At 36.6% G+C, this 12,805-nt stretch overlaps 1 protein-coding gene across 1 annotated transcript in view; it reads right to left on the bottom strand.

The window, feature by feature from the left end:
- The window catches only part of Rttn (rotatin), a 181,568-nt gene that overhangs the window by 20,016 nt on the left and 148,747 nt on the right, over window positions 1-12,805 (bottom strand). Inside the window, exons 38-42 of the mRNA XM_028768961.1 lie at window positions 12,541-12,678; window positions 11,281-11,498; window positions 3,557-3,662; window positions 2,586-2,683; window positions 1,084-1,161 (exon numbers count right to left, since the gene is read on the bottom strand). Coding sequence (XP_028624794.1) covers window positions 1,084-1,161; window positions 2,586-2,683; window positions 3,557-3,662; window positions 11,281-11,498; window positions 12,541-12,678 — 638 coding nt within the window. The remainder of the gene's footprint in view (window positions 1-1,083; window positions 1,162-2,585; window positions 2,684-3,556; window positions 3,663-11,280; window positions 11,499-12,540; window positions 12,679-12,805) is intronic.

The following is a 12,805-nucleotide window of genomic DNA, read 5'->3' as shown; positions in this document are numbered from 1 at the left end:
GAGCTTTACATCCTCATCTGCAGGCAGCAGGCACAGAGACTAGGCCTGCTGTGAGTTTTGGAAACCCCAAACCTCTTCCTAGTAACACACTTTCTCTAACAAGATCACAGCTACCCCAACAAGGGCACACATCCTAATCCTTCCAATCCTTCTCAAACAAATCTGCTCTGGTATGACTAAGCATTCAAACATATATATGAGTTTACAGGGGTCATATTCATTCAAATCACCACATATGTATAAACAAATACTTTTTAAATAAATAAATGTTACCTGCATTTCACTTAATGTAGCTTAAGTAATTCATGTTTACCATATTTTTCCAGATACAATGTTTTTTTTTCCAGATTTACAATAAGTAAGAGCGCAAAATCAAAAAGTTTAAAAACAGAAGAAATTTCTATAATTTATCTTTGCCTCACCAATTTTTATACTAAAGCTAATTTCTCAAAAAAGTAAGGTCACGCCATATTGAGCAACTCCATGAGTTTAGAAGATTCTGTGTCACACAACAGTACCATCATGATAGCGTAAATGGACAGAACCAATGCTACAAAGAAAGCAAGATAAGTCAGTGTCTTTCAAAGAGCAATGTACCAAGACCATGGGTGACAGCAGATATGGAAGGAAGGGGTTTCCTTTAGGTGACATGACCATGCTAAGCAAAATGTACATATTCTGAAACAGGATGTCTGCTTGTCTTCTTTCTTTATAATTATGAATGCTGTCATTTACTCCTGGAGAATAATCAGTTTTGACAAATACCTTTGAAAACCTCCACTTCAAAAGACATACATAGCCATTTATTACCATATAGTCAAAAAACATGAAGGAGGAGTTCAAAAAGTTACATTTCAATCATGAAGTTCAAGCTTTGATATGTACAGGAATGTATAAGTGTTAAAGGACAACATGATTAAAGTCATCCATCTGGGAGAATGAACTCTGAGCTTAAGAAACAATCAACTATACATCTTGAACAAGAGACTTCAGAAGGTCCGATTTCCTTCATGGACTACTTCATATAAATCTCAGTCACTCACTACTTGAGCTGCTAGCAACAGTCTGAGGAGCTCTACTTACTTTACATTCTTCATTTTGATAAAGGCAGTTTCTTAGGAGCTGCATGGTAATGCTTAACTCTTTAATGAAGCCATCCTCCTGTACAGAGAAGTTGAAAAACATGAATGCAGTTTGCTTAGCATGAATGCAGTTTGCTTAGAAACAGTAATTCCCTCCTGTAGGGTCACTGTACACTGCAGCTGTAATCATGCCCAACTACCATCACTTTGAGAACTCTGACAAGGTATGCTGATCATATATCATGAAATACTTGCACCACAAAAAAAAAAAAAAAAAAAAAAAAAAAAAAAACAGCTATTGCTGTTCCATCAGGCATGGAGGAATTCAGATATATAGTAGCCTCCATGTTATGTCTCAATCAAGGGAAGCAGGTACTGTCTGGTTTCCTATCATATCAGCTCCTTGTTGATTTTCTCAATGATGACTATGGCTTTTGGGTAAGCAGAAAAATAAGAAACAGATAAAGAATCTGTCAAACATGGATTCTGTTACCATGTACCAGTTAACCTATTAAATAAAGCTTTGTCTCATTTTCTTTTTAAAGATTTAACTTTACTTTTAAATTATGTGCATATATATATTTATATAAAATCTTATCCCACATACATACATACATATATGTACTTGCATTTTCATATATATACATAGATAGATAGATAGATAGATAGATAGATAGACAGACATATATGAGTATGTTCATGTGAACGAATGCAGTGCCTCCAAAGACCAGAAGAGAACATTGTATCCTTTGGAACTTAACTCAAGTCCTCTGAAAGAGTGCCATGTGTTTTTAAAATGAGCGATAGTGTATATATATATGTGTGTGTGTGTGTGTGTGTGTGTGTGTGTGTGTGTGTATGTATGTATATATTCAAATATTATTCACATGTACATTCACTTTTTGAAAAAAATGAGGTGTAAATGTTACTGGTCACAATTATGGCTAGGCACAGGTAATATACAGTAACTATGTTATATTGTGTTTACATGAAGGTACAATTTATATACACAGTCAAGCAATTAAATCCTAGAACAAACATCTGAGAACCATGAAGGAAAATATACAGACTGTGAGTGGAAAATCTTGCCTCATCAACTGCATGATTTTATCACTAAGTTATTATTCATGAGATAATAAATTTGAAATGTATGAACTGTCCAAACATAAACACAAAATAAATTGCAGTTGTTATAGATTTCATCCCCAGAGAATGTAACACTTTTATTCATATATTTCACTATATAAAATATTTCTGCAATATATCATGTGAAGGTACATATTTCTAACTATCTGTAACAGGAATAACATATAAATCCTACTTAAGGATTTTCAAACGAGAACTGACCTCAATAATATACCTGCCTCTATCTATCATGTAAGTCAAACACTGATTTCAACTTTGTGCTCACTGTAGGTATGAGAGACATGTAGGCATGTGCTCATGTAGACATGAACACTGTATCTGTCTTCTCTTGCACGAGCATTCAGACCTTGAAGTCACCTTTTTTTTCAGTGCTGCTTTCCCAGGCTTCAGCAAATCTAGGTTCAGTTGTGCATTGATGTTCTTCATCTGCTCCATACAGTTTTCTATGAGATCAGCTGAAAGAAAAAGGCTGAAACTGTCAAGGGGCCATTCCATTTCTGAAGAGATTAAGGCTGCAAGTACTCAAGTCACTGAAAGCCTATTCAAATACATGATGAAAGAATGATGATTTAAAGGGGAAAAAGAGCACAACAATACCAAAGTCCACTTGTTTTCATTTCTTAGTAAGAGGGTTCCAGATCTACTGTATTTTACAGCCTACACTCTTTATTTTAGCAGCAAATAATTAAATTGAGTGGATGGGCTTTGTGTTTCTATTTCTTTCTTTCCCCTCTCAGACTTCTATTCCCTGATGTCCAGAAGGGAAATCATGACACTGTAGTGTGAAAATTTATATAAAAATACTGCTTATTTGACATTGTAGTCTTTACCATACCATAAAAACTGTGCTTGTTTATACTAATAATTACAGAGCTGAATAATAAGGTTATAGCTTGAAATTTCTATATCTATATTTACTCTAGAGTAATAACCATTACATGCAACTAGAAACACAGGATCTACAAGTATCATCTTTGTATTATTGACTGACTGATGTTTTAGTGTTAGGGATCCAACCCAGGGTCCTGTGCTTCCTGGGTACTGTATTCCCAGCGTATTCTTTTTTACTTAGACAAGGAATGCAGGGCTGGAGAGACTGTTCAATGGTTAGGGTAACTAACAAAAAATGATTGCAGAGAATCTGAGCTCTAAATCTTAAAAATAAAAATTAAACGTAATAATATCAATACTGCTATATGGAAAAAACTTATTAAATGTCACTGAAATTTTACTATAATTTCTTTACAATTTTAATTCACAGAAAATTAAACAAGCAGTAGAAAATATGACTAGCAAGACGTCAATAAACATTTGATGGCGATACTTACATCTCAAAGCATGCTTCTGAGCTCTTCTGCTGACAGCCAGAAGTGACATCAGAGCATTTGCAGCAACTCTCTTCAGGACATCTTTGGAGGATATTCCTTCATAGCACTGTAGAAAAGGCAGACAAAACTGCTTAGAAGAAAAATTCAATCTGTAGTAAAACTGCTATGAACCAAGACATGTTAGATACAAGGCCTATTAAGTATTGTATAAAACAACAACAAAACTAAAAACAAAAACAAAAAACCCTATAATTTAATAAATTATTGGTATCTACAAACGTACTGCAGAGAAAAACCTAAGCAGAATATAATTCATATGGAAGGAAATTAAAATTATTCTCAAAGTCTATGGGGGAGGGGTATAAATACACAGCAAGAAAGTAAAGAGTAACAAGGGGGTGGGGGACAATGAATTCTAGAGTAGGGACCAGCAGGACACAAGTTGAATGAAGAAGAAAATGGGAAAATCAGAAATAAGAGGCAATGCAGAAGGAGAAGAAGGAGGAGGGATAAATAACAATAAAGATATTTAAAAATAACATAGGGAATTATATTAGTTTATGTTTACCTAAAATTACATATAATATGTATGCATATGTATAGATATAGAGTTTAAATGGAGTTATGACACAGAGTAATAATGGTGTCATAAACTACCTAGAAAAAACCCCAGTACTAACCACAAGAACTTGTGCTTGAATTGTTAGTCAGGGGAGTCCAAAAGACCCCTAACATAAAATAGGCTATGCTGTTGTACTTCACTGCTCCCCAGAATTTAAAGTAAGACCCTAGTGCACTTCAGTCACAGAACTTCCAGGAAATAGGATGGAACTGACCTGGAAGTCTTCTCCCCAAGAACTTTCTCTTGTTTGTGCACCAGTGTGCAGTGCAAGTTGCTAAGAGAGAAAACGAATTCTATTGTAGCCAGACTTTTGCTACTTTGTGGGTTCTTTTTTCTTCCACCTTCTCCACCCCTTTTCTTCACCCTTTCAACCCCCTAACACTAGATAGAAGAAAAGGGGAAAGAGGGTGACATTATCAATAGACTACTTCATGCTGATCAGGGGTGTCCACTTCCTTGGGGCAAGATTGAGCTTCACCCTCAGGATATATAATTTTTCTTCTTGGTTCTTCTCTGCACATGACTATTTAAAAAACCACAACCACCAGCAAACAACCAACAACCCAGTCCACCTCTCAGTGCACTAGACACCTCTGAAAAGTCCCCAGAATTCCAAATATCTCACAACAGCAGAAACAATCTGCATCTGACAAAATCACGCCCCTGCTAGAGCAGAAGGCAAATCATAGCTGCTGTGGACAATCATATCCCATATCCCACACCTGGGGTGAAAATGAAAACATAGTCTTATAATATTTCTATGTTTTGTAAAGAAAACAAAATTCTCACCACGCCTATAACCAGTTGTGATACCAAGAAACACAACATTGGCTGAGCTAGAAAGATACCCACAGTGCTGTAATAGTGGCATTTTATCTTGGGGATAGCCAACATTATATAATTGGACTTGAGGCACTCAAAGGAAGAAAATCCATGTCTGATATTGTAAACCTAGCCAGTAACTTGTGGTTGGAAAAGTCATAGATTCAAGATGAGAACCTCCTATTACCATTTTCCTAAACCTATATAAATTCTAACTGTATTCCAAATGCATATCCTCATAACCACAAATAGGTATAACTTTCACCCCTTATTAAAGAAGCTTTATTTTTGTATCAGGTGGAGAATATTACAGAAATCTACTAATGGTCACTGGGGGGAGGTGCCTGAGAGGGGGGCAGTGATATAAGGTGAATATAATAATTAATAATAATAATAGTAATGTAAAGACACATCTACTTTTAAAATAAAAAAGTATACATATGTACACAGACACACACACACACACACACACACACACACACATATATATATATATATATATATATATATATATATATATATCTCATATACATGTACACACACATATGTGGAGTTATCCTATAACAGGGGCAACAATGATGCTACTAGACACTACTGACTAGCAAATAATAGTCCAGTGCCAGGAATGTATTTTTTCATTTGGAATTGCTGGTCAGTAAGATGAAGATAACATATACTCATCTCATCTGGAAGGTTCATCACTACTGACTAGCTTTCACAGTGCTGAAGTGTGAGATGAATCATCAATCTTGCTGAGCTGTGAATCTTGTGATCTACAATGACTTACAGTGCAACAGATAAACCCACTGATACAATACTGCCATGAATGTCATAAGAAAAACTAAACCATTTTGTTGTTTGGATGTGGAATCACGACAGCAGGGACAACATCTAGCTTTTAAGATTTACTTATTTTATGTGCATGTGCGTGTACCTAAGTGTATTAATGTGCACCACATGCATCCAAGAACCCATGGAAGCCAATCAGAAGAGGGCATTGGATCTTCTGGAACAGGAGTTACAGGCAGTTATGAGCCACTATGTGGATGCTGGGAGCCAAACCCAGGTTCTCTGCAAGAGCAATAAGTGTCCTTTACCCACGGAGCCATTTCTCCATACTAGTGTCTAGTTCTTCACTGGGAAAAGCTGAGAGGTTGGATGTAAGGAAGTATCTACAGGGAAACTCTGGCCTCATCAAAATAAATAGCTCGTAGAGGAGACCAAGCTTCTGAAGTAAACAACATCTGCAGACAGAGGACAAAACATAGGAGAGTCTCTGTCAGGATTCTTAGTGATACTGAGAAAACAACCAAATTTTGTAAGACAGGAAAAGAAATTACCCCCAAGAAGCCCTATAAATCTTCCATGCATCCTTTAGCTGGAGCAAAAGTATCTCCTGTCTTTTTGCTGTTGCTTTTAATTAAATTTCTGGTAGTATACAAAGGAATGGGTTTGGATTGTAACATTTGCACACATATTATTACACCCGATTGCTCTTCCCCTCTATTTTGCTGGCCCTGTACTACCTAGAAGCAACACGCCTTTCTGACTTTATGACATAAAATTCTAATATCTCCTCATTTCCCTCTCAGTTTTGCCTGTTTACCAGCCTTCTCTGCATTCCAACACAGTCAAGACTGATGCTAAATATGTACAAGTAGTCATACCATAAATATCTTCTTGAGGACAACATTCACAAACCAAGGGGAGAGAAAAATCCCCACATTCAAAGCAACAAAGGGACAACCACAAATTAGAGAGCACAACCATGTAAATTACATCTAGATGATTTGCAAATACCTCATACAGAAGTCTATCACTTTTTCAAGTTTCAGACAGGAGATAAAAGTCACAAAATGGTATCAAAGGCACCCCTTCTCATCTCTGGGTCTCATATGTCTGAGGCTCGCTTGAACTCCCGATTTTCTTGCCTCTATGTCCTGAGTGCTGGGATTTAGATGTATGTCACTCTAACCAATGTATGTGGTTTTGGACATGGAACCCAGAAATTCATGCAAGCACTCTACTGACCAAGCTATATCCTACAAAAAGCTCATGCTCCATCCTATAATGTCATATGCTCAAATGTCTGAGGCAGGAAGATTATAATTTTAACGTTAGCCTACATTACAGGCTAAGTTCAAGGCAAGCCTGAGCAACTTAAAATTTTTGTCAAAATCAAAGGTAAAACAAGGATCTGGGAATACAACTTAGGAATAGAGTGTTTGTCTAGCATGCAAGAAGTCCCAGGTTCAATCTCCAATTGCACACACACATACACACACACAGAGGGGGATGGACATTCAGATAGACACACAGGTACACACTCACACACAGGCACACATAGATATAGACACACACATATATAAATACAGACACACACAGACAGACATACAAGGACACACGTACATACATTCATACACAGAGACACAAACATACACTCACAAAGACACACACACACACAGAGAAGGGGGACACTCAGACAGACACCCAGGGACAAATTAACACACAGACCCACACACATAGACATAGACACACATAGATATATAGACACAGACGAACACAGACACACATACAAGGACACACATACACACACTCATACTCACACAGACACAAACATACACTCACAAAGACACTCATACAACACACACACATGCAGAGAGAGAGAGAGAGAGAGAGAGAGAGAGAGAGAGAGAGAGAGAGGGAGAGAGAGAGAAACAGATATAGAGTGCTAGTAATACTACGAATTGTAAAGAAAAATTTGTTAATCTATTATGGTTCTGTATTATATGTTTACTTAATCAAAATAAACATTGATTCTTTAGTAAAAATTATTGAAAAAATTCAAATTGATGAATACTAAAAGGGAATTCATGGTCTGTGCCCGGAGCTGATCCTGTGCCACAGCGCTCCATACCCAAATACTGCCTGGAGAGAACTGGTCTCCCAGGAGTGCTGGCACACCTGTGAGTAACAGATAAGACTTCTGCTCCAAGGAAGCCGTCCAGAGACCTCAGGACACAGGAACCAAAGATCAGCCTGGGACAGGATCCTTCCAGTTTCCATCTGCACCCAGAGCTGATCCTGTGTCGCAGCACTCCATACCGAAATACTGCCGGGAGAGAGCTGGTCTCTCAGGAGTGCTGGCACACCTGTGAGCACAGGTAACACCACCACTTCTGCTCAAATTCCTGGCCCAAGAGGGACTACCCCAGAGTCATCAGGACACAGGAACCAAGGAACAGCTGGAGACAGGATCCTTCAGGTTTCAGTCTTTACCCCTGAGCCACGGGCTCTCCATACTCAAATTCATCCCTGAGAGAACTGGTCTCCCAGGAGTATTGACACACAGGCAGACTTGTAGGAGGTACAAGCCACAGAGTCAGCAAGACCAGCTAACACCAGAGATATCCAGATGGTGAGAGGCAAGGGCAAGAACATAAGCAATAGAACCCAAGGCTACTTGGCATCATCAGAACCCAGTCCTTACACCACAGAGAGCCCTGGATACCCCAACACACCAGAAAAACAATAATCTGATTTAAAGACACACCTCATGATGACGATAAAGGACTTTAAGAAGGACATAAATAACTCCCTTAAAGAAGTACAGGAGAACACAAGTAAACAGGTAGAAGTACTTAAAGAGGAAACAAAAAAATTCCTTAAAGAATCATAGGAAAACAACCAAACAGGTGAAGGAATTGAACAAAACCACCCAGGATCTAAAAATGGAAATAATAACGAAATCACAAAGGGAGACAACTCTGAAGTTAGAAAACCTAGGAAAGAGATCAGGAGTCATAGATGCAAGTATCGCCAACAGAATACAAGAGATAGAAGAGAGAATCTCAGGTGTAGAAGATACCATAGAAAACACTGACACAACAGTCAATGAAAATGCAAAATGCAAAAAGCTCCTAATCCAACACATCCAGGAAATCCAGAACACAATGAGAAGACCAAACCTAAAGATAATAGGCATAGAAGAGAGCAAAAATCCCCAACTTAAAGGACCAGTAAATATCTTCAACAAAATTATACAAAAAAACTTCCCTTACCTAAAGAATAATATGCCCATAAACATACAAGAAGACTACAGAACTCCAAATAGACTGGAAGAAAAGAAATTCCTCCCATCACATAATAGTCAAAGCACAAAAGGCACAAAACAAAGAAAGAATATTAAAAGCAGTAAGGGAAAAAGGTCAAGTAACATATAAAGGCAGACCTATCAGAATTATACCACACTTCTCACCAGAGACTATGAAATCTAGAAGATCCTGTGCAGATGTCATACAGACCCTAAAAGAACACTAATGCCAGCCCAGGCTACTATACCCAACAAAATTCTCAATTACCATAGATGGAGAAACCAAGATATTCCATGACAAAACCAAATTTATACACTATCTTTCCACAAATCCAGTTGTATAAAGGATAATAGTTGGAAAACTCCAACACAAGGAGGGAAACTACACCCTAGAAAAGGCAAGAAAGTAATCTTCTTTCAACAAACCTAAAAGAAGATAGCCACACAAACGTAATTCCACCTCTAACAACAAAAATAACAGGAAGCAACAATAACTATTCATTACTTAATATCTCTTAACATCAATGGACTCAATTCTTGAATAAAAAGACATAGACTAACAGACTGGATACATAAATAGGACCTAGAATTTTGCTGCATACAGGAAACGCACGTCAGTGACAAAGACAGACACTACCTCAGAGTAAAAGGATGGAAAACAATTTTCCAAGCAAATGGTCCCAAGAAACAAGCTGGAGTAGCCATTCTAATATCCTAATATATCTAATAATTTGATAACTTTCAACCAAAATTTATCCAAAAAGATAAGGAAGGATACTTCATACTCAAAGGAAAAATCTACCAAGAAGAATTCTCAATTCTGAACATCTATGCTCCAAATGCAACAGCACTCACATTCATAAAAGAAACTTTACTAAAGCTCAAAGCACACATTGTACCTCACACAATAATAGTAGGAAACTTCAACACCCCACTCTCAGCAATGGATAGATCATGGAAACAGAAACTACACAGACAGAAAAACTAACAGAAGTGATGGACCAAATGGATTTAACTGATATCTATAGAACATTTCATCCTAAAACAAAAGAATATAACTTCTTCTCAGCACCTCATGGTACCATCTCCAAAACTGACCATATAATCGGTCACAAAACCATTCTCAACAGATACAAGTAGATTGAAATAATTCCATGCATCCTGTCAGAACACCACGGACTAAGGCTGGTCTTCAATAACAACAAAAACAACAGAAAGCCCACACACACATGGAAGCTGAACAACACCCTACTCAACGGTACCTTGGTTAGGGAACAAAAAAGAAAGAAATTAAAGACTTTTTAGAATTTAATGAAAATGAGGGCACAATATACCCAAACTTATGAAAGCAGTGCTAAGAGGAAAAGTCATAGCTCCGAGTGCCTCCAAAAAGAAACTGGAGCAAGCATACACTAGCACCTTAATAGCACATCTGAAAGCTCTACAACAAAAAGAAGCAAATACACCCAAGAGTAGTAGAAGGCAGGAAATAAACTCAGGGCTGAAATCAACCAAGTAGAAACAAAAAGAACTATACAAAGAATCAACAAAACTAGGAGCTGGTTCTTTGAGAAAATCAATCTATCTATCTTTCTTTCTTTCTTTCTTTCTTTCTTTCTTTCTTTCTTTCTTTCTTTCTTCCTTTTTCTTTCTTTCCTTCCTTCCTTCCTTCCTTCTCTTTTTCTTTCTTTCCTTTTCTCTTTTGTCCTTTCTTTCTCTTTCCTCCTTTCTCTCTCTCTCTCTTTCTCTCTCTCTCTTTCTTTCATTCTTTCTTTCTTCTTTCTCACTCTCTTTCTTTCATTCTTTCTTTGTTTTTTATTATATATAATCTAACAGGAATCAAACTGAAAAAGGAAACTTCAGTTGAGAAAATGTCTCCATCAGATTGTCTAGTAGGCAAAAGATCATTGAGTATTTTCTTGACTGATGATTTAGTAGTGCAAGTGCCATCCCTGAACAGCTGGAATAAGAAATCAGTCTGCACAAGATAGTAATTCTTTTCCTTCATGACTTCTTCTTCAGCGCCTGCCTCCAAGTTCATGTTTGATTTCCTGTCCTGACTACCATTCATAATGTACTGTAAGATATAAGATGAAATAAACTCTTTCCTCTCCAAAAAGGGGGGGGGGGGAGATTCATTTAAAGATACATAAAGTCTAAAAAAAAAAAAATCAAGAAATCACAAACCTGAAGAATTGTTTCATTAAGTCGCTCCGAAGATCTAAGGCCTCTCTGAGTTCCGTCAAGAAGTAAGGCCACTGTTGGGATCTGGCATGCGTTTGTTTTGTCCTTGTCCTGGACACGCCTCTTTTCTTCCTCAGCCAAGAGAACAGACAAGAACTGGAGGCTGACAATACTCAGGGCAGGGCACTTGACAGAGAGGCCCACACATCTGCACAGTGTATCTACAAGGAGAATGATTGCAGACGTAAATTTTTGACAACTTCTTCAAAATCATAGAGGAAATTCATCAGATTGGTATTAGTAGTTAAATTTATATCATTCTCATTTTTATTTTAAATGATGTAAAGCTATCATTATGTATATGAATAAGAAAAATGTTTCAAAGTCAGTATTAAGGTAACATACTGAGTTAAGAAATTTACTTACGCTTTCAGTATATCAGTTTTTCAGTATGGGGACAATATGTGGATGACTACTTTGAGCTAACATTAAAAGCTTCAAGAATTTTTACCTTCTGAGTTTTGACTTCAGCACTAAGAAAATGTTAATTTGGAGGTATGGCTAAGGTATGGCTCAGCACTTGTCTAGCATGTATACAGCCCATATGGAAACCTATTTTATATGCTTCCTAAAAATATATTTTAAAAATAATTAAATAAAATATTAAAAAGACTAATAAATATTTAATATATATACATATATATATATGTAAAGTCTTGCTATGTTGTTTTTAAGAAGACTATAAAAATCAAAACTTACTTATTTAAAAATAGTTACTCACTTATTTTAATAGGAAATAGAAAATATAAAAACAACCATATTATTGCTATTTCTGGGCTATAAAAAAATGTCTTGAGAAAAGATAATATTTTAGAATTTCCCATCTTTATATTGCTTGCATATAAGATTCCATGTATTCACATTTAACACAGAATGCAGATATAGCAAAGAAAAACAATTGACTTCTTTGGGAACAAATATAAATCCAATTGTTTTATAATCTTAGTATATACATTTTAATGAAAAAAAAGCAGATTTTTCTTACTTGGCTTTGGACACAGTGAAATTTATTGCAGCTTTTCAAATCTGCATTTTTAGAGAATAGAGGCTCATCAGGAGTGACTGCAAATTCTCAAGTCCAGTACCGGCAATTCTTTCCTATGCCATGCCATAACTACCTGGATAATCTACACATTTAGCTGACAATAAAGATTATCTTATTTTTTAATTAGACGAGACACCCCAATCCTTTGAAGATCTTACCAGTCACTGCTTCCCAGTGTTTGGCAAGAGCTGAGGTAAGAGGAACAAGGGAGACAGCACCAGCTTTCCTCAGTAGTGTGGTCAGAAAGTCAAATAAATGTGTCCATGTGCGGTAAAAAGCCAACACTAACTGTACATCTGTAAATTAATCAAAATGCTAAAAATTATTAACAAGAAAAGAACCTTCAAACATTCACAACTTACCATTATACTTTATTGGATCCACACAGTAAGAGGTATACACACTTGCCAAAAAGAAAAGCAA

The sequence above is a fragment of the Grammomys surdaster genome, unplaced genomic scaffold, assembly GCF_004785775.1.
Source record: "Grammomys surdaster isolate TR1022 unplaced genomic scaffold, NIH_TR_1.0 189, whole genome shotgun sequence".
NCBI classification, from domain to species: Eukaryota; Metazoa; Chordata; class Mammalia; order Rodentia; family Muridae; genus Grammomys; species Grammomys surdaster.
The sequence above is the reverse complement of the archived record's forward strand: the minus strand, read 5'-3'. Positions and strand labels throughout refer to the sequence as shown.